This window comes from Pyrgilauda ruficollis, unplaced genomic scaffold (assembly GCF_017590135.1).
Source record: "Pyrgilauda ruficollis isolate IOZ18807 unplaced genomic scaffold, ASM1759013v1 scaffold24, whole genome shotgun sequence".
Classification (NCBI taxonomy): Eukaryota; Metazoa; Chordata; class Aves; order Passeriformes; family Passeridae; genus Pyrgilauda; species Pyrgilauda ruficollis.
Window position 1 is genome coordinate 12,481,246 of NW_024523648.1, and position 21,077 is coordinate 12,502,322.

The following is a 21,077-nucleotide window of genomic DNA, read 5'->3' on the forward strand; positions in this document are numbered from 1 at the left end:
AACATTAGTACTGTATAAGTTAAATTTATTCTTTCAACTCTGTCAGGATTTTGAGTTGATTGGATAGGTCAGGTTATTCTCTTCCCTAGTAATGTTAATACACACACAAATTATACATTAAAATATTTTATTACAATACAGACAATTGGGCTCAAAATTAATACAAATTAAGATAAAATATTTACAAGGTAATGTGTACAGTGTAGCTGTTTGAACAGCATAAACAAGAGTATGTCTAAAAAACCACATTCCTTTAGTACTAAGTAACAGAGAGAGCAGACCCCCAGCTTATTCAAGGGGAACATGCATCCATTGCTAAAGGCTTTCTGAAGAATGTGAGACTTTGGAGCAAGATTTGTAAAGTTAAGGGCAAAAATATTTACTTCATGGAAAGAAAAATCTGGGGGAAGAAGAAGAAAAAAGCATTACTTCATTTTGCTGCTCTGCGCTATTCTTAGATCACTATCATTAGTTCTTCCCCAAACTTACACAGCCCAGGCAAAAAAATGGCTTTTTTAGTAACTTGCTGTAATACTGCCACCAGATGCCTTTCAGATGCAATAAAAAATAATCCAAGGAATTACAGAAGAGTTTAACCACTTTTTAAATAGAAAAGTCTTCACTTACAATGTTTCTTTCAACAAGAACATTTTTAATGGGTGAAGTATGATTTGGTTAGAAGAAAATATGGGCTCACTCCCACCTTCCTCAGAGTGCTCTTTCTGCTGGTCTGCCACTCCTACACCATTATAAAATTAACCCAAGTCTCATCAGTAGTCACCAGAGATTTGTTATAAATACATCATCCATTTGTAAAAATGTGCAGGTCATTTCTCTAGTTGCTGAGGGGTACTAAAAGCTTCATAAACATTAGCAGCAAAATCTTTCACTTGTTCCATCATCAACAGGTCCTGGAAGAAATGTATAAAATAAACGTCCTTAATCAAACACATTCCCCACTATTCTGCCTGTACTGCAGTAGAGAATTCCTAAGAAAGGCACCTGGCACTCCCACAGGCACAGCTCAAACTTCTTGCTTTAGAAAGGTTTAGGAGCAGACCTGCAGGTAGAACCAAGGCCAAAAGTTTGTGCTTCTGCATGGTTCAGCAGAAGAAAGTTTTAGAAAAACTGTGTATTTTTGGAAGATACCAGTTGACAAAAAGTTTGTTACGGCAACTGTTTTCAATTTATTTTTTAAAGCCACTGAAATGAAACAAATTCTTAAAAAGAAATTTACAACATTAATTTCAAGATTTTACTTGGGATACTGTAAATAAGGCAGATTCTTACCTGAACAAAGTGACTGGGTGTTTCACTGCATACTGAATGGATCTGTCCATTTATTATTGGAATTATCTTGGCTAAAGGAAGACTGACACTGGAAAGACTAGGAAAGAATAAAAAATACTGACCTGCTCAGACACAGATGAAGCTACTAAACTGTGACTATGTAATTCTAAGTAATTAGAATTACTTAAAAAGTAAGAATTGAAAGACTGTAAACTAAAATGTATGGATGAAGGTTTTTTTCTCCATATCAAGGTTTTCCTTTAATATAGAGAAGTACCAATTCAATTCCAGTCCATGTTCCTATTGCAGTTTCACACTTGCTTCTCATGCAAGAGTATTATGGTTTAGTCAGAGTCATTGCATGTGTATGTAAGTAGACAGGTCATAGACGTGCCTGTCTACAATTTCATACTATTTCAAACTAAACCAGACTTAGGCAGATAGCCAAACTACAGACTGGGGTATTTTAAGTGATGTAAATAGTATATATTTAAATTAAAACATAACTCTCTGAAAGCCAAGTTACAATAATAAACACACATAAACCCAGTTATCATTCCAGGTTTTAATTTTAATATTTGAGAAAGATTATTTCAATTATTTGAACTCAGCTTTTGGATTTGTAATGCTCTCACCACACTGCTTAAAACACAAGTTAACTTCAGTTTAAAAGCTATTTTTAAACACTCTTGTAGGAGGATGTAGAAAATCCTACATGTTACTGCATTTTATCTGCATACCAGTGAAACCTAAAGCTCCATGGCAGCTTTGGCTCCCTGTCACCAGAGGATCAGGGAAATGCCCATCCCCCTTCCCTGAGAACCACAGGAACTGATGGAGGCTGGGGTGCTTGGAGCTCATGGGCTGCAGGGGAGGGAGGGCTCTCCTTCTCACAGCCTCACTGGGCACATCGGTCAGGAGTCACCACCAGAAGGTGAGCCCTCCCCAGCCCAAAAGGCAGCCCGCCTGTACTGTGCTCAGGCAAGAAGTGGGTACAGGTCATCTGATCTCTACTTCTAGGAATGCAAGTAAAGGTGGGAAAGAACATCACCCAATTCTAGTGATTTCATGGATGGGAGGAAACATGAATCCTCCTAGCTGCCTACTTGGCCACAGCAAGGAGAACCCAGTGATCCTTGAAGAAGCAGAACAATATTTCCAGCAAAAGAACTCCAAGAAGGCAGGAAAATCAAGAGCCTTTTTGGAATTCACTATGAACCCAAAGCATTACTGACAAAAGAACCACAACAAATGAAAACATTTACCTATTTACAGAGCTGTTTTGAGAAAGGTCCTTTTCAGTAGGTCTAAAAAATTCTGCCATATTGTCCAGCAGTCGACTGAATCCTCTATTTAAACATGTGCTCAAAACTGTACTGAAGTCTGGACTGAAAAGAAAGAATTCCTCGGTTTAGTTTTTTTTCAAACTAAAAAGCCCTGCAAGTGTTCAGTGCTACAGGTGTGCCTCCCCTCATGGGTGATGTGTGAGCCAGACAAATGCCACTAGCATTGTCACCTCATGAAACACCAGCACCCTGAAGAACCTGAACTCTATGCTAAGGTTACTAAAACCCAGATAAACCTGAAGCATTCCTCACTTCTATTTCTTACTAAGCAATAACATAGAAGTGACTTAACCTTGAAGTGCCCCACATCCCTAGCAGCTAAACTGTTAAGAATAGTTTGGCATTTGTCTCAATTCCCTCATATCCTATTTTTATTATAGGAGCCTCACTTTTACCAGCTCTCTAGTATATACATACAACCACCCTCAAAACCATGCATTAAAAATAAATTCCAGTAAGCCAAAACTGGTGTTCACTTTATCAAAGCAAGTAAATTCAAGAAAATTACTCTCAATTTACCCTGCTTTAGCAGAAGAGAAGTACTCCTCTGTTCCTACATTACTACAGAGTGGGTGAGGAAGAGATAATAGGTCTGATTGCCAAGGACATCCTGGGTATCTCATTAAGACAGCATTATTTCTTTAAAAGTTTCAGAGCTCACAAATTTTGAAAATCCCAGCCTACAACTGATAAATAGAAAAATTTAATGAAGAATGGTCACATTTCTCAAATGAAAAGTTGGCAGCTTTTTGTATGGAAGTAATTGTCTTACATAAACAATAGTTTTGAGGAGGAGTTTAATGTGAATACATCATATTTCTCTATACCTTTCTAGCATATCTCTAGTTTCATTCAGTAATTTAATTGTAGCAATGTCTCTTTCTGTGAGTCCACAGGCCTGGAAAAACCAAAGACAGACACTATTAGCAAGTGCCATCAGCAACCATAACAGCAGAAATAGGAAAGCTGAGTACTATGGAATTAAGTCAAGATAAAAGTACAAGTCAAATATAAAAGAAAATATTGTTGTAAATTAGAGTCTTTATAATTTATTTTTTAAATGGTCACTGTAGGATTTTTTAACTAAAAACAATACTAGCTGGAAATACCAGACTGTTTGAGGAAGTAATTTTTCCAATTCTGACCTTCAGTACTCAAATCATCCCAGGGTATCAGACAAAGTTAAAGCAATAAGCGCATGTAGCCACATGCTGAAGCCCAGGTTTCCTCATTACACCAGTGTAACACCAAGTGAAGAATGAGTTTTCTCCAGCCTGTCATGTGGATGGAGACAAACACCTTCACAAAATTAAAGAAATTAATGTTGCAACTGAGATTAGATACACTTTTCTCTTGACTCCTGTTCATTTTTCAGCCCACAGGACTCCAGCACAGCATTCTCTTGTGCACCAGCCAAGATGCTCCAACACTCCATGAATACTGCTGGTACACAAGTGTGGACAACACAATTTATCTTAGGGCTGAGTTAAGCTGTGCTGTGTCACAGCTTTATTCACAGGCTAAAGGCAGTAAATGGGCTGCATTTCTGAGCACAAAGCTGACATTCTGAGGGTGAAACTTGTTTTCGATCAAATCTGAATAAAATACAACTGTGCCTAGGTTAAAATGATAAGGACATTTGATTTATGATGGAAGAGGCTTCGCCATTTATTGAAGACACAGATGTCATGGTATACTAGAGGACTGTTATGCACCCTTCCTTCTCCAAAAAAACTCCAAAAAAAAAAAGCAGAATGAAAAAAGGTGAAAGGAACTGAGTCAAGTACCTGGCTGGCCAAAGGGTTTTCTTCATCTGGCATCAGATAATGACATAAGGGAGAATAAGATGCAATCTGATCTGAATCTTTATGTTCCACTACTTCCCTGATATCTTTAAGTTTCTGTTCCAGTTCCAGAAGAGACAGGGTCTGCTTAAGGGAAATACTGGAAAGGAAAATGACCAGTTTTGATTGCAAAATAAGTAATGCTGCTTTCTCTTTCTACCAATAACATGTTTACAAGTAACAAAATTCCAATCACCTATGTGGGTTTGCACTGGCAAACACAGCCAGCTATAATAAAAGCATTGTTTTAAAAAAGTCAATATGCCTGCTTTTGTTTCCCCCTAATTCTTATAAAACTCTTTATTTTGGGAACAATCATCACAATAAAACTTAGGAGCTAACCACAGAGAAATACAGGCTCTTACCTTCCAAAAACTTTATGCACAGCTTGTTTAACAATAGTTATTAACTCAGTCAGTCCTAAAAGGAAGAAAGTAAAAATTATTCTAATGATTTCTTCAAGTCCCAAAAAAAAGCAGAATTTTGTAAGTGTAGTTAGGTCTTAATAAGCACCATACCATCTCCTAAAAGGTGCTGAATGCTTGATAAATATTGCTGCTGGACTTCAGGGGGTGCTAGTGGTGTCTGTGGGGGAAAAAAAGCCAACAGGTCTGTAACATGTCAACAGTAGAGAACAATGCAAAAATAATTTCAACAATCATTTCCCTAATCTTTTTAATACTCTTCAGAAAACAGATTGCCCCACTCTCTTCAACTTTGTACTGACTCTTCCTGCCCATCAACCCTTGGATCTGTCATAAGTCTTCTGGAATTCTTTTCTTCAAACCTATACAGATTTCTCTTCCATCTTCAGTGGCACAGAAAAATCTTTCTCTTTTCATTCACCTAAAGGAAACTCTCTTAAAAACCTGCATTGCAGGTGAAACTGGACTCTCCACAACCCCAGAAATTAAATCTAGTGGAGTAAGGTATTTGTGCTGAAATCTATTAAAAGTTTATGTGACAGAAAAGAAGCTTTCAGAAACCAAGACAGGATTCCAGTTAGTCCCAATGTAATGCCTCAGAGTTAGCCCTGTCAACCCACTTCTGTATGAGAAACTAACAGAGAGGGAACATTTCTAGCTCAAACTCATTCTGCCCTTCTAAAACAGCTTTTTCAGGTTTTACAAAATGAAGCACTACCTCAGTCAACTCTGGCCTTCCTATTGAAAGCTCTTCTCCATCCTGCATTGACATGCTGTTCCTTGACTCTCAGCAGGAGCTATCACAGGGGGGCAGATGAGAACTAATCAGCTTGTATCCATTATTTTTAGATGAGCCATTCAGCAATTTGCAGGACCCACTCTCTACAACGGGTGTTTGCTTACTGTGGGAGTGATCTATTTTTACTGAGCAGTGATACACTATATCAACAAAAACCAGCTCTTCTACCTTGCTTGGCCCCACCAACAGACATTTAGGTAGATGATCTTTTGGAGTGAAACCAAACAGTCAAAATTTCAAAGACAATATTTTTCTTCTTCAATCTCAGAAAAAGTTCAGTGGAGAAATTAATGTATGTACTAGGAAGACCTTATATTATGTATACCTTTGCTTTCACATCTTGAATCATTCATATGGTATTACCATTTCACAAAAAAATCAAAGCAAAGAAATAATTTCATGTTGGTGTTTAGACAGAAAGCAGCCTTCTTTAGGCAAGACAAATGCAGACAAAAGGCATTCTCCAATATTGCTGGTATTCAGGTAAGCAACAGTATCACATCATCCAAATTTAGATGCTATTAAAGGACATCAATATATCGCGCTGCCAGTAATGCTCCTATGTATCCCACTCTTGTAAGGATCCTTGGTTTCATTCCAATAGCCCTAAGCTACGCCCTTCTCATCTCACCAAATAATCCTTTCCCTTCCAAGGAAGTCCAAGTCCTACCTTTGAAGCAAAGCAAGACACTTACTGTGCCGTTCTTGCCGAGCGCGGCGTTATCCAGGTAGATGTAACCGCCGATGATGTTCAACTGGACCCGCAAGAGAACCACCAGCATGCAGGTGCTGTACACAGCCACAATGCTGCGTGTGAAACCTTGGGAAGACAGAAGAGAGGCACTGCCAAGTCTGGGAAATAAGGGTGAGTCATGGGGAAAAAGTGCTCTCCAAGACTCAGAAGTGCTGATTACTTTTAAATATGCAGTCACATTTCTCTCACTTGTTGTCATAACATGTTTGCACAACACATACCCAAGATGGTCATGAGTCTAACGTGCTGGATCTACATCGAAGTGTCCCATTTAAAGTCCTATATTAATATCACTTTACACATTACACAAGTTATTTTTGAGAAAATAAAAATCATACAAGTTGTTCCAGAAGGAAAATGTTTGGTGTCAAATCACCTTTCTTCATTAGGCCAGGAAATACTCAGTCTATATATTAGCCCTCATCATGCAATTCAGACACAACTGCAGCTTGTCAAAAGAGTTACCTAAGACAGAAGCAGCTAAGATCTAAAGAAGGAAAATGAAAATGAGCATCAGCTACCAGCCAGTAGGCAATGAGGATGTATAGAAGAAGCATCATTAACAGATACAGAATGGAAGAAAGGAGTCAGATCAAAAGTAGTTTCTGTAAAGGTGTTATGAAAAAGAGAAAAAAACAAAAGGAAGCAAAAGAAGTAATGGTAGAATTTCACTGCATAATTATCTGAGTTTTTTCTTCCCTTCCACTGCTTCCATCAGCCAATAAATAAGATGATCCAAAGGCTTCATGCCCACTGCTATAGTGGTTCTCTCCAAAAGGCTCAAAAAAAAAAGAGGGAACTGCTGGATACGTAAAGGCTGACCTACATTTCTGATTGAATTTCCACTACATTCACCATACAATTTTTGGAACTAGTTTCATTTTATTGCAATGACACAGAAAGGACACACAAAGTTTTACTGAGCAGAGTAGCAGAAAGGCCAACAGAATTCTGCATCTTGGTCTCTGAGCTTCTAACTTCCCATGGGGCTAAAAAAAGTTCCTTCATGAAAAGCCTTTGGGGGTGCAGGGACAGGGAGGGGGTTTGCCATGTGTGTTACACTATCTTCATATCTACTGAAACAACCCAGTGTAAAGTTTGTTTTAAATGGCGTGAAAGACATTATAAATCTACACTAAATAATTATCCAGATGTAATCTTTCATTTCCACTTACTTATTATCTTTAAATCCTCCCAGATTTCTAACTTGTTTGCTGGCCTGTGGGAAAAATAAATGGAAATATTAAGAATTGCATTTTACTTGGAAATTAACAAGTATGTTAAATGACATAGTAGTGCTCTAAGGCAAACTTATTTAGCTACCATGATTACCCAAATCATATCCAGGTCTATATCTCATTCAAGAAAGCAGTATATAAACCACACACTATAAAGGCACAGAAAAGATATTCAAACATTAATGTATAAATGTAGCATTTAGTGATGCATGCAGTCAGAAAAAGCCACTGATGGTACAAAGTGGTCTTTTCTGGGGCCTTGAAATGCTCTCTGTATTTAATGTTGACTCATTCAGCAGGACTTTCTGCTTGTAAAAAATGCAGGATCGGAATTTCATTGTCCTACTTCCTTGCAAGATTTACCATTGCCTGGTGTGTTTAAAGTTCATATTTGATCATCAAAACCAAAGAAATCACAACCACCCATGGAAAATAAGTCTTGCACCATCCACATCAATACATGTTGATTTTTTTTCTTTTGTTGAGGCGTGTTCACTTTTTGACCTGACCAGTTCCTAGAAATTTATATTCTGCAGTCAACAAAGCAAGACTGTAGATTGCATAGATACACCTGAACTGCCTGAAGTACACTGCATATTTATAACTACCATTCAGAGGTAATCTTAGCAATACAGCAGCAGTAGCAGGAATAAGAGCAAGCTAACCATCCAAAATTTTCACCAGCCATTCTCACCTGTTAAGCACTGTCAGTAAAGAATGGCTACTGTATGTCTAGTGTGGAAGATAGATAAAAGTGTAAAAGTCACTTAGGGAAACATTTAGTAATTTCTTAGGATCAGAATTAACACTTAAATATTTAGAACCAAGAGTTCAAATTAACCAATACTTTACAATAACCCAGTTTATTTAAAAAAACCACCCAAACCCCAGCACTTCTCACCAGAAATCATTTCTCTTTACAGGCACAACATGTGCACTTTGGCATTAGTTTGAACATGCAGTCATTTGCATAAATGAAAATTTTTATGTTCACCACTATCAAATAATGGAAATAAACTGATACAATAAACTATTAAGTCTACAACTCTGAAAACTAAAGAGACATTAAATAAACAGTAGCTGAAAGAGATACATGGATCCATGGCAAACATAACCAACCCACAAACTTTTTGCAAGCTACTCTATACAAGTTCTTAAATCTTTGCTAAAACAAAACAAAGGAAGGACTTTGTAAAAAAATACTGTAATATTTCTGTATATAAAAAAATATAATGGAACTCAAAGCAACTTATCAGGGCTAAGTTCTTCATGCAGAATGAAGAGATACAGAGAAGCCAATATATCATCAGCCAACTACACTTGCACGTACTACATCAAAACATTTTCTAGAGCTCATGCTCACAACGTAAGGCAGCAGCCAGATAACAGTTAAAGTCTGCAAGTATTAAGCCTAACAGTGAAAATTCATTTTTCATCTCCTGCAATTCATCTCCTGCAATTTACCAAGACTGAGCTGCTACTCAAAACTCAACTTTTACTTCATAATTATTTATTTGGAAGGCCATTCTTGCTATGGAAGCAAAGGGCAATGCAAACAGAAAACAGAGGTTTGAAATAAAGCTAAGTGCTGAAGAGGTTGGAGATGTGCAACATCTGCAAGGCTGCAGAAGGAGGGACTTCACCATATCTCATCCGATCACTAGGCTTTAAAAAGAGGAGGACAGATCAAGCAAGAACATCTGCGGTCTTGACTGCTGTCCCTCTTCAAAAATTTCTCGGAAGGTCTGAAGACTTCAGCCTCCTTACACCCCCAGTGTACCACTGGCCACCTCAAATTTAAGGAAGTAAGTGGATTTTTAGTTAAAGGAGATTACCAAAGGCATAATATGATGTGTAACATATGATAACATAGATCCATAACATGTCATGTTAAGCCACAACACAAATTATGTGAGAAAACTAGTACATCTTCAGGGACATGAAAGAAAGGTAAATCTCCACATCTGCTCTTTTGTATAGTCAACAACAGCATTCAAGGGTCTGGAGCTGTTTGTTTGATCTTCTCAAATGGAAGTGGAAAGCAAAGAAATCTATACCTCCGTGCATAGCAGACCTTCTTCAAAGAATCACTTCAAAGTGGAGCGAGCTTTGATGGCTGACTCCATTATCTGTGCCTTCACAACCCCTTCCCTATTTCAGTTCAAAACTTTCAAGCATCTAGTTAAAACTTCCTCAGTGTTAGTAAAATAAGAAATATTAAGACACAAATTCCACTCTAAATGGCTATCCATGCTTACAGAATGTTGCATGTAGCAAGCATTAAAAAAAATTTTGTTTTCATAAGTGCATACCAAGAACAACAAAAAAGCCTATTTCTATTTTCAGTAGGATTGTTGGAACTCAGAGGTGCATCAATGTACCCCTACACTGTTTCAATTGGTCAGACAATTTAGAGACAGCAGGTGTATCTTGATAAAAGAATGCTTGCTACAGAGGACAAACTAAGGTATTATTTGTCTTCACCACTGAACAAAGGATTACAAACTGTTTCAGACTATTTGCTGCACAGTTCAGATGACATATCTGGTGATCTATAATTTTTCATTGAATAAGACTGCTGTTATGACAAATACATTTATTTATCATAATAAAATTAACTTTTCCCAGTTTCTTGTTGTTCGGGGTAAATAATATTCAATAACAGTTGCAAATACCCAAAGTTTATTATAAAAACATCATTCAGGCTGCAATTCCCCCTTTAAATTAGGCTGCTCTGTTGTGGAAGTTTTTGGACCAAAAAAAGCAGTGATTGAATAGGTAACCTATTAAATGCTGGACAGCTGAAATTATAATTGTATAAATAAACTAGCTAGAGGTAAACTAGAAAGGCAGTCTGGAGTGACTCAGAAATCACCCAGTTTCTTGTTGTTCGGGGTAAATAATATTCAATAACAGTTGCAAATACCCAAAGTTTATTATAAAAACATCATTCAGGCTGCAATTCCCCCTTTAAATTAGGCTGCTCTGTTGTGGAAGTTTTTGGACCTAAAAAAGCAGTGATTGAATAACCTATTAAATGCTGGACAGCTGAAGTTATAATTGTATAAATAAACTAGCTGGAGGTAAACTAGAAAGGCAGTCCGGAGTGACTCAGAAATCCTGTGGTTAATTGCCTACATAACACTTTTACTCTGTGCCATATGCCAACCAATTTAGGTTTAATATATTCTATTATGCACTTTATGTATTTAAAAAGAGGCTATTTGTCCTTGCAGTTGTAAGGAATTCCCAAGGTGTTTTCTGACAGGGAAGCATTTCTGTTAATGAATGACACGTCCCTATTTGTTCAACTTCAAAAATAAAATTTAAAAAACTACTTCTCATCACTTACATGCACTTATAATCTCATCTTGGATACTTTCCACTACTACTCATGTCTGAACTTGGTAAGTTACATAAACATTTTTACAAACACAGCATCAACAACTCAGTCATACTCAGTCATAATATGCTGTTCTGTTTAAGAGAGAACTAGATCCTCCAGGTACTTTTATCTATCTATCTTATAACCATTTCAACAAAAAACAAGGCTCTCATTGCAGCACCTGAATGGAAATATTATTTCCTGTAATTCTTGGAAAATGCCATACCTATCAAAATACATGTAACATGACAAAATATTTACATAGTGATTTCAAAATACCTTAAGACTAATGATTCAATGGGAGACTAAACCAAAATTCTGCATATTTCCTACCTTATATAATTTGAAAAAAAACTGTCATCAAAACAAATGGAGTTTCACACATTTAAGACAGTCTTACCTATTTTTAAGAAGAGATGTGAGACTCTCAGAGTTTAACTGATGCATTAAGGCATCCCTCAGTGTTGGAAGCATTGACAGTACTGTTATTAAAATGAAAAAAAAACAAACAACAAAACCTGTTAATATTAACCAAAAAAACATTATAAACCCATCCTCAGCTCACACTCAATAGCTGCTATAGGACGTACATCCCACTGCTCAACAGGCAAAGCTGGGAGGACAAGCAAAATAGGAAACCCAGGGAGTACTCAGAAGGGCAATAACCTGTGTGCCTCTCAGGAGCTGGGGCACAATGCTGCCCTTATGTGACCATGTGGTTTTACTGGCTCCAGCTGCAGATGAGTATTCACATCCTGCATACACATGCCTCCAACTCCCCAGAAGAAAAACTGGCAACAACCTACACTGCTGCATTTCTCCCAGTGAGAAGAAAAAAGATCTGGCATTTGTTTTTTCTAACAAGAGAACCTGAGAAAGGTATGTTACAAATGAGAGAAAGCTAGTGGAAAAAAATCCTTTCTTTTCAGAACAATGTCTGATCTGCTGTTACTTCACAGGAACAGGAAATGGAAAACATGACAAATACTAAGGACAAAGTATGAAAAATCTTGTCAGGAATGCATGCTGCCAAACATAAGATACTTTGTACAAAGAAGGACAAAGAAAAACCTAATCCTTGCAGTAAGATCACTCCCAGCAGTACAAAATGGAAAAGATGAAAATAAAACACCAACTGGTCAGGGTAAACAGGTTAGACTTAGAGCCACCCAAGAAGCCATTACAATTTTCAATTATTTATTTAATGAAAATAGTTTTGAATGGCCTGTATTTACTATGACAAGGAATTTGTTAAAATTCTTCTCTGTCATCACCTTTGCAAAAATCCTAAGGCTGGTGCAGTAAGAAGAAGTACTTTTGCTTTTTGCTCTCCAGCTAGTCAGGTACCTTCTAACTGTGTAGGGAACTGATGGCCTGATATACTTCTTATTAAAATTTGCCCACCAAGTTCTCCACGCAGCTTACTAACAATGTGATATAATTAATAAAATAATCCCGCTGTAAATTCAGTATTGTTGGAATCTAAATGCTGTTTCACACCTCAATACCACATGCAGTTTAAGGCAAAAGGGTTCTGGAGTGACAAGAAATTGTTACATGCATGTGTACTTGTAGACTTATTGATGATAAGGGTTCAGATGCACCCTAAAATCCCTTTAATCCTCTACTTTTCAGACTCTTTATTTGCAAAACAACTCCATTTATGCACCAGTAAAAATAGATTTTGAATTTACCTACATTTCTTATTCCTCTTCCATCCTGACAATATGTAGCATAAATCCCCAAATATCTCCCCCTTATCTAAACCAGTAGCTATTTCCTTATCTTACCTGTCATATTGCACGTCCTCTGATTACTCTCAAAATGGTACTGCCTTCGTGCTTGGGCAATGTACTCAGCTGCCTCTCGTTCCTGGATTTCTCTGATTTTCTTCTGCCCATATTTTCCCAGTAAATAGACTCCTAGAGAGAAATAGCCATATTAGAAGATGCTTTTAAAAAGTGAGAGAGGTCCTTTAACCCCTTTATTTGATTTTAAAGCATAAGGCCACATAGTGGGGTTTTTTTTGGATATGGGGGTCTTGAATATTTTAATAAATATTGGTAAAGCAATACTCAGAAGGAATGTTTTCAAAATTAATTAAAATGTCAAGGATTATGACTTGAATCAGGAGAAGAAACTTTCCTGAGAAGAGGTATCTTGCCATTCATGGTACTACTGCAATGTGAACTAGTACTGAAGAGACTGAAACAAAGAAGAGAAGCAATGTAGGGTAAGAAAAGAAGAGAGAAAACCAGAAATGCATAGGTCTAGAGATGGATGAAAACTTAAATTTTTAAAAGATATATTTCTAAAATTAGTGGAAGTAAGAAATAAAATTCAAGTACTAAAGATCACATATGAGAAAAATGTTAATCAACACTTCCTCCATTTGGTCCTGAAACTTCTGTAGGAAGAACCTTATTTCAATGGGGCTTGACTGTGCCTCTTCTATTTTTACCACACCTGGTTCCTACTTTCTAGCCACACTCTTCTCTTGAGGGTCTGACCATCCCTCATCACTCTCACTATGAATATTCATTTCCATTAAGACACACCAAAAATCTTTGTTTTGCATTTTCACCTCTTCCAACATCCATCCATCCCTCTGAACTGCTTGTCCCACACGACCAGGGGCTCAGGTATCTATCCAGGCTGCCCACAGCCCTCTTCCTATCTTTCCTCATCTCTGCCCCCTTTCCTAAGCCTATTCCTCAAGATGCCACTACACCTGCTAGGCTTATCCTCAGCACCTTTGCCCACTGTAAGCTGCTTTCCATGCATTCCTCCCCCTCCACCCAGGGCTTCTTACAGCACCTACCATGTGTCAGGCTAATCTGCTGCCTCCTGTATCCAATGGCAGCAGCAGTTTCCTACTTAGGTGTGTACCCAGCGCTTCCCGTGTTCTCTCATGAAAGATTTGGAAGCGGCACAGAGATAAGGGAGGAACAAACCCATGCAAAAAAAGGCTCTTGTACAAGTTAATCATCTGCTGTCTGTGTGGACTAATACTTTAATGACTGAAGTTCCTCTTCAGAGAGCCAGCTCCAAATCTGTCAGGTCAATAACAGCACACAGAAGAAATGCAAGTAACAAATCAAGTATTTTTAATTTTTTTTTCCTCAAAGTACTTCCTAAAGTTGTAAACACAAAGTTTTCTTCAAAGTCCAATTTTCACACTTTGAAGCCAATATTGGAACAAATGAGGCATTTAACAGTTGCTGAAAGCTGAAAGTTTCAAAACTAATTTCATAAACCAAATATACAAAAACTAAAAAAAATAAATCAAAAAACAAAAAAACCCCAACTGAAAACAAACACACAAACCCCATAAACAAACCCAAACTTCCCAAGATTTTGAATTCAGCTGCATTTTTTAGATTATTAAAACCTTCCAAAATATTCCCCAAAACTATAATCAGTGTTTGAAAGGCCTTGTCAACTTTGTGCTCCAATGTTCATAGCTGTAAAAAAAATTGAGCTATTTATACTGGCATTATGTTTGCTCACAGGCAACTGCAAGTCAGACCAGTCTGGAACAACCACAGTCACTTCCATTTCCCAAAAGCCTCATCAAATAGAAATGGGTAAGTCTCTCCCTCACTTCACAGTCTTTAGGCAGACTGCCCATTTGCTATATGAAATATTCACTTCATTAGATGCAAACTTAAATATTATGGGTCCATATACAAAAAATGCAATTCCACCAATTAATTGTTAATCAAAAATGAGACTTTACAATCAAGACTCTTTTCATCTAAAATGTTACCGATTCCTGCTTAGGCTATCTATTTAGAATACAACTGTCAGGTTACTGATTTTTTTTTCAGCTAACACACTGAAATAGAAACAATTTTTTCAGCATTAGTGATCAATTCTTGAACACAAGATTTTTCCAATCATTTTACCCCACTATATTTTTCACATTCTATTAACATATAGTCATTTGTCCAAATTACTACTTTTGTTTACTTTCCCTGCACCCCAAAATAAATCTTTTTTAACTCCAGGTTTTGTAGCAGAAAAGTCATAAGTACAAAAAGACCCTCCCCGAATGCAGACAGACATGAGTGTCACAGCAGATATGCAAACAGTTCAAGAAGGATCACGCGTGTGCCCTGGAGGGATGTACAGGAGCAGCAGCTCTGAGATTGAGACAGCGGATTGCTCAACACCGGCTGGCCAGGGCCGTGCGCCTGCTCTGCACTAAGAGCTGCCCTGGCCTGGGAGGGTACAAAGTTGCAGTAGCTGTCACCCAGGTTTAACAAGGAGTCTCCAGATTAAAACATTTGTCCAAAACAATGCAACACATCCTTCACACAATATCGTTGCAACATCGTTTCTCCATCCTTTCTCTGAATTAAGTATAACTTTGACCCACTGTTAACAGATGTTGCTTGATCCAGGATTATCCTCTTCTCTGGAATGCGATGCATTAACCAAAGGAAAAGCTGCTGGGCACCACCCACCCGCCCACCTTAAGCAAACCCAGCACACAGCAGAAGCTTAAGGTCTGGTTGCCAGCAGCAGACTCTCTGTTACCAGCTGCAGGGCTTGTGAGCGCCTCTAAGTCACCTGGAGGACACAGCATGTCACTTGTGAAACTCAGGTCTCAGCTGTGACAATGAACTTCTGCCCACTGCACTCATTCCTGAGAACAGCAGTGGAGCCTCTGCAAGTCTCTGGCTTATGAGGCATTTCAAGGAGCTGCCAGCTGGAGGGTGGGCTTGCAGGGGTGTTTGCATTTTTCTTCAGGACAACCACGTGTATCTATATTAACATGTTGCATTAATTCAGAGGACTTGACAATAATACAGACTCTACGTCCAGACTAATTCTGGACTTAGAAGTCCAGAATGAATACATCACACAAAATCATAATGTGGAGTTGGAAGCAGGACCAGAGAAAGCCACATCCAAAAACTGCCATGATGTCAAGTCAGCTAACAAACCTGTAAAAAACTAAGCTGACATTTTAAAAGTCTCTTGTTATAAACATGCAAAGCCAATATAAGCTTTTTATAATAACTAATATAACTTAGTTGTACCACTCAGTATAGGATAGGAGGTCTGCAAAAAGTTGCAGCAGCAAGATTTACTCATGTCTAATGAGCTAAACTATTGTATAGATGGAACTTCATGCTGAATCTTCCCATATGTTTCACATAAAACCAGAAATTAAGAAAATTCAGAAACAGTGAGGCTGTGCAGGAGATAATTCCTATGGAAACTTTTAACTCTCTTCATCAAAATATGAACTATAGAAAATAATATAGTCCCAACACATCTGATTTGGAGGGTTCAGAAACAGATGAGTGATAAAAAAACCCCATCACCTGATGTCAGATCCTTCAAGAACAGGAACTTCAGTAAGGATCTCAAACCACAATTGATACTGTTTTACAACTGATCTAGAAAGTGAAATGTATTTACATACGCACTGGCTGTCTGTGCTGCATTTGGCTGGGATGGAGTCAATTTTCTTCACAGTAGCTGGGAACAGTGTTGGTAGTAGAGAGCTGTTTTTGTAGCTGCTGAACAGGGCTCACACAAAGCCAAGGCCTTTTCTGCCTCTCACACCACCCCACCAGCAAGGAGGCTGCGGGTCAGAAGGAGCTGGGAGCACACACAGCCAGGACAGCTGATCCCAGAAGGTCAAAGGGACACACCACATCATAGGATGTCATCTGAGCAGTAAAATTAGGGGAGAATACAGAGGGAGGGGGGAGCACTGTTCAGGGGTTGCTGAGCATTGGTCAGGTCTGATTCTCTCCCTCATCCCAGCGGAGAAGTGGTGTGTGTGTGTGTGAATGGCACCCTGGTGCTTTAGCTGGGAAGCACCCTGGGGTCTACAGCACCTATATCCTGTGGAAGCAACACTTTGTTTTGAGATAAATATGCTCTGATTTGTCTCCATATCCCTCTTTGGCTGTAGCACTGTATAGTCTCTTCCCACCTAAATGTACGTAATGCAAGAAGTTTACAAAGTCTGCAGGCTCTTACATGTTCACTCTAGTGGTCCCCAAGAGGTAGGGTATTTCTCACATCACAAAAGTTATAGCTTCCCTCTCCCTCAGCCCTTGCCTTTCTTCACAGGTGGATTGGAGAGCTGAGCAGAAAAATGGGATAGGTAATTAGGAGGCATCAAGTTTTCAGGAAGTCTCTTTTACAACCCTAAGTAACCTTTGACCTCACTGCCATACTTACCTCAGGGAAAAAAAAAAGGGAAAATTTCAGTTTTAAGAATTGTATTATATAGAAATTGTGCTGACACACAGAAGCCTGAATCCCTCCAGGACACAAACAGCTCTGTAAGCTGTGGTTTGTCCTTATGTTCAAGCAAGCCATGCATCAAGGGACATACAAGTGTCCTGTGGTGATTGAAAACCATCTTTAAAACACGCAGGCACTAAAACCTTATTCTCTTGGTAACACTGAGTCTCACCAGAATACTTTCAGTGCCCCTGTGCTTACTTACAAACCAACCCAACTTTCTCTTCTTTCTCAGAGAGATTTCTGAACTGAAATGCTTTTTCTGCAAGCCAAAGGTTGCAACAGATTAAATTCAGCAATAATTAATGCACCACTGAAACCAGAACCATACATTCCAGACACACCCTGAGCTGGTTCTTCCACTGTAGCAACAGAATTTCAGGGGTGAATCATTTTGTAATATCTACTGAAATCTACCTTGAATTCTGAGCACTGAGATAAAAACTACTTTAATCAAATCATCCAATAAACATGTGAACCTAATGTCCTTGCAGCTCTTTCATGTTCTCTCTCTCTCTACTTTCCATATTTCTAGTGGGTTTTATCCCAGAACACTAGATTTTGCTTGCTAGAAGAGATTTAAGTCTTTTTAGTATGCAAAGTATCTTATACTGTTAAAGAAAGAACTCCTAAAGAAAGGGTTTGTACAGGGTCTTTGCTAAGGTGAGGCCCTCTCAACCCCACTCTGTGGTTAAAGGGGAGTTACACATATTTTTCAGTTGCTTTTCCCCTCAATTTGAGCTCTTATTTAATGAGATTTTTATCTCCATAAGCAGTAAAATCTGTTGTAGTGTTGGGATTGAGAGAAATTGCACGAAGAATGACAGCCACTGATAACACTCATGGGATCCACTTCATAAAGAGAGGAAAAGTTATCAACCAACTCTGATTTTGGTGCAGTAATTCAGTAACACAACACTGATACAATACTGTATCAGTAACAATGTAGAAACCCTTTTGTACTGTCTAATGAATCATTAAATATTCACACTAATCTCTGACCATGTGCCAGTTAAGGCATTAAAATCACTAAATTTTGTCATGTTCCACTTTCCTTGTTATACCCTCCTTCCCAGAATATGCACCTGCAGCTCTTAAAAAAAACACCACAGAAATGTAGATTCCAGGCTCCACTATTAAATCAGCAGATTTGGATGCTTTCCTTAAATCATTCAGCCACTTCCAAATATTCTGTCTTCATTTAAAAGCAGTGTGTAAAGTTGCATTCCATCTTTCAAGATTCAGCAGTATGTTTTGGCGAGTTCACCACAGATCTCAGAGCTTTGATTCACTGGTGGTGGCATTACTGTAGCTCGTGGGGTTTTTTTAAGATCTGATCCATACCTATGAAGATGACCAAAACTCTCAAGATTCAGCTGCTGACCAGCTGTAAAGCAGCACTCTGCAGTAATTCACTCCAACTCCCTGCCTCCCTTAAAATACCACGGTGCAAAGTTGCTGCTGGTGGCAGCTAATGATGTTCACCTGCTGGTGCAAGCCCAGATTTACTTCAGTCTCAAATGCATAAAACACAATTCTCTACAGTCCTCAAATACTACATGGCCTGAAGAAATAGATAATTGATCCATGCTGCAGAAAATGATAGCATAGTTTAATATTTTCAGTCAGACGTTGACATGATTGGAGGAAGAGCATCTTGGTTGCTTTTTTTGTTTGGTGTTTTTTTGGGTTTTTTTTTTTTTTTTTGTTTGGTTTGGTAATTCTTTAAATGACATTATTTTAGTCTATAATTATTACTTTAAGCGCACTTCATCCAGTCAGTAGCATTTTAGCGAAAGGGACACTGAGTTGTATATAAACAACACCAATCATAAGGAAAAAACTGCAAACTCAGTTATGCTAGGTTGGTTTGCAGGCTGGCAAAAGGCTGTTCATGCATGAGGAATTTAAGATTTCAGGCTATGAGAGCCACAAATTACCAGATACGTGCTTTCCCACTTGGGAATTGATCCATGTTTATCCACCGAAATTGGGAGAAGTGATTTTTTTACTATCCCACCACTCTCACACAGACAGTTGAAGGGGAGGGAGAACATCTTCCAGGTGACAGCCTGGTGTGTGAAAGCATATTTGTTTACTTAACGTGGTGGGCTGCAAGTGTGGTGGTAAACGTGACAGTGTGCTGCACTCACAGAGCCACAAAACCTGCAGGTGAGAGGGTGAACTGGAGGAGCAGTCTGAGCAGTACGGCACTAACCATCACCCAGCCTGCTATCATGGATTAATTGGCACTCTTTGGAAAACCCTAGAAGGAATTAATGATGAAAGAATGCAGACAACACAAGAACCACAGCAATCCAGAAGTAAATACAATTCATCTTCACAAGGGACTTCACCTGAATATGACAAAATATACTACAAAAGCCCTGTAGCCCTCAGAACATTCAACTGTTCCGGCAAGTTCCAGTTCTGTGTCATCTACACTGGATACAAGAACATTTGAAGACTGAGTGCACAAAGACATGGCTGTGCCTTTTGAGGAGTATCTAATCTCCAGCTGCACAACCATGCACTTCATCATTAAACAGAGAGACAGATTCATTGTGCTCTTTCAAATTCATTTCCTACTAAAAACAACCCAAAAATAACTTCAAGGGAAGGCGGAGCTTACTATACCATAACCACCCTACAGGTTCAACAAGAGCCTTACGGGAGAAATTGCTTGAATAATTAATGCAAATCCTCTCTGTGAAAGTTTTGTGTCTGCAACTGATCTATATTTGTCCAGAGAAGGGCAACTAAGCTGGTGAAGCTGCTATAAAGAGCGGCTGGTTGGGGGTGTTCAGCCTGGAGAAAAGTAGGTTCAGGGGGAGCCTTATCACTCTCTACAAATACCTGAAAGGAAATTGTAGCCAGGTGGGGTCGGTCGCTTCTCCCAGGTAACAAGTGACAGAACAAGAGCACATAGTCTTAACGTGCTCGGGGAGGTTCAGGTATGACGTTAGGGATTAGGCATTGGAATGGGCTGCCCAGGGAGGTGGTGGAGTTGCCGTCCCTGGAGGCGTGTAAGGAAAGACTGGACGTGGCACTGAGTGCCATGGTCTAACTGGCAAGGCGGCGTTCAGTCAAAGGTTTGACTCCTTGATCTTTTTTCCAACTTAGTTGATTCTGCGATATTTGACGATTCACCTCAATGCATAAGTCACATAGGAAAAGCGGAGGTTTTCAGCCTCCGTCCCAAAAACACCAGCAGTGTCACCCACGCTTTGCGCGCTTCAGCGTTGTTTCAAAGTAACCCCACCACCCGCCGTAGGAGCACCCGGGCAGCCCGAGTTCCTGTCCTTTAGGGCTCAAGGGACGGCGCGCAGGTTCCCTCCCAGCCTCGGCGGACAGTCCTGCTGGCACCCGGGCTCTCCCGGCGGCGGGATCACTCCGGTGTCCCCGGCGGGCGCAGGGCCGCGGCCCGGGGCACAGCGCCTCCCGCCTGCCCGCGGGGGGACACCGGGGCCCAGCGCCAGCTCCGAGGGGGCCGCTCCGGCGGGAGCTCCGCGGGGAGGCCCCACGGCCGGCACCGCGTTTCCCCCGTATTATCGCCCCCGCCCCTCGACCGGGCACTCACCGCCAAGGACGGTGCCAAGGACGAGGCATTTCTTCTTGTGCCGCTTAAGGAAACTCCAGAGCGACCGGAGCATCCTGCGAGCCCGGCCGCCCCTCGGGTCCCTGCGGCGGCGGAAGGGGCGGAGGCGGCGGCGGCACCGCCCG

The 21,077-nt window shown here is 39.5% G+C and overlaps 1 protein-coding gene across 2 annotated transcripts; it reads right to left on the bottom strand.

The window, feature by feature from the left end:
- Positions 1 to 113: 113 nt before the first annotated feature.
- PEX3 (peroxisomal biogenesis factor 3) lies at positions 114 to 21,063 on the bottom strand. Of its 2 annotated transcripts, XM_041469784.1 has the most exons (12): positions 20,935 to 21,063; positions 12,872 to 13,003; positions 11,482 to 11,563; positions 7,634 to 7,677; positions 6,400 to 6,524; positions 4,999 to 5,065; positions 4,846 to 4,900; positions 4,424 to 4,580; positions 3,464 to 3,534; positions 2,556 to 2,678; positions 1,291 to 1,387; positions 114 to 911 (listed from the first exon to the last, which is right to left on the bottom strand). In XM_041469784.1, exons 1-12 carry the CDS (start codon positions 21,005 to 21,007, stop codon positions 828 to 830), a joined length of 1,110 nt encoding a protein of 369 aa, XP_041325718.1. In that variant the 5' UTR covers positions 21,008 to 21,063; the 3' UTR covers positions 114 to 827. The 2 variants fall into 2 exon arrangements, with proteins under 2 accessions (XP_041325718.1, XP_041325719.1); XM_041469785.1 differs by lacking the exon at positions 1,291 to 1,387 and having other exon boundaries at positions 770 to 911.
- Positions 21,064 to 21,077: the final 14 nt, after the last annotated feature.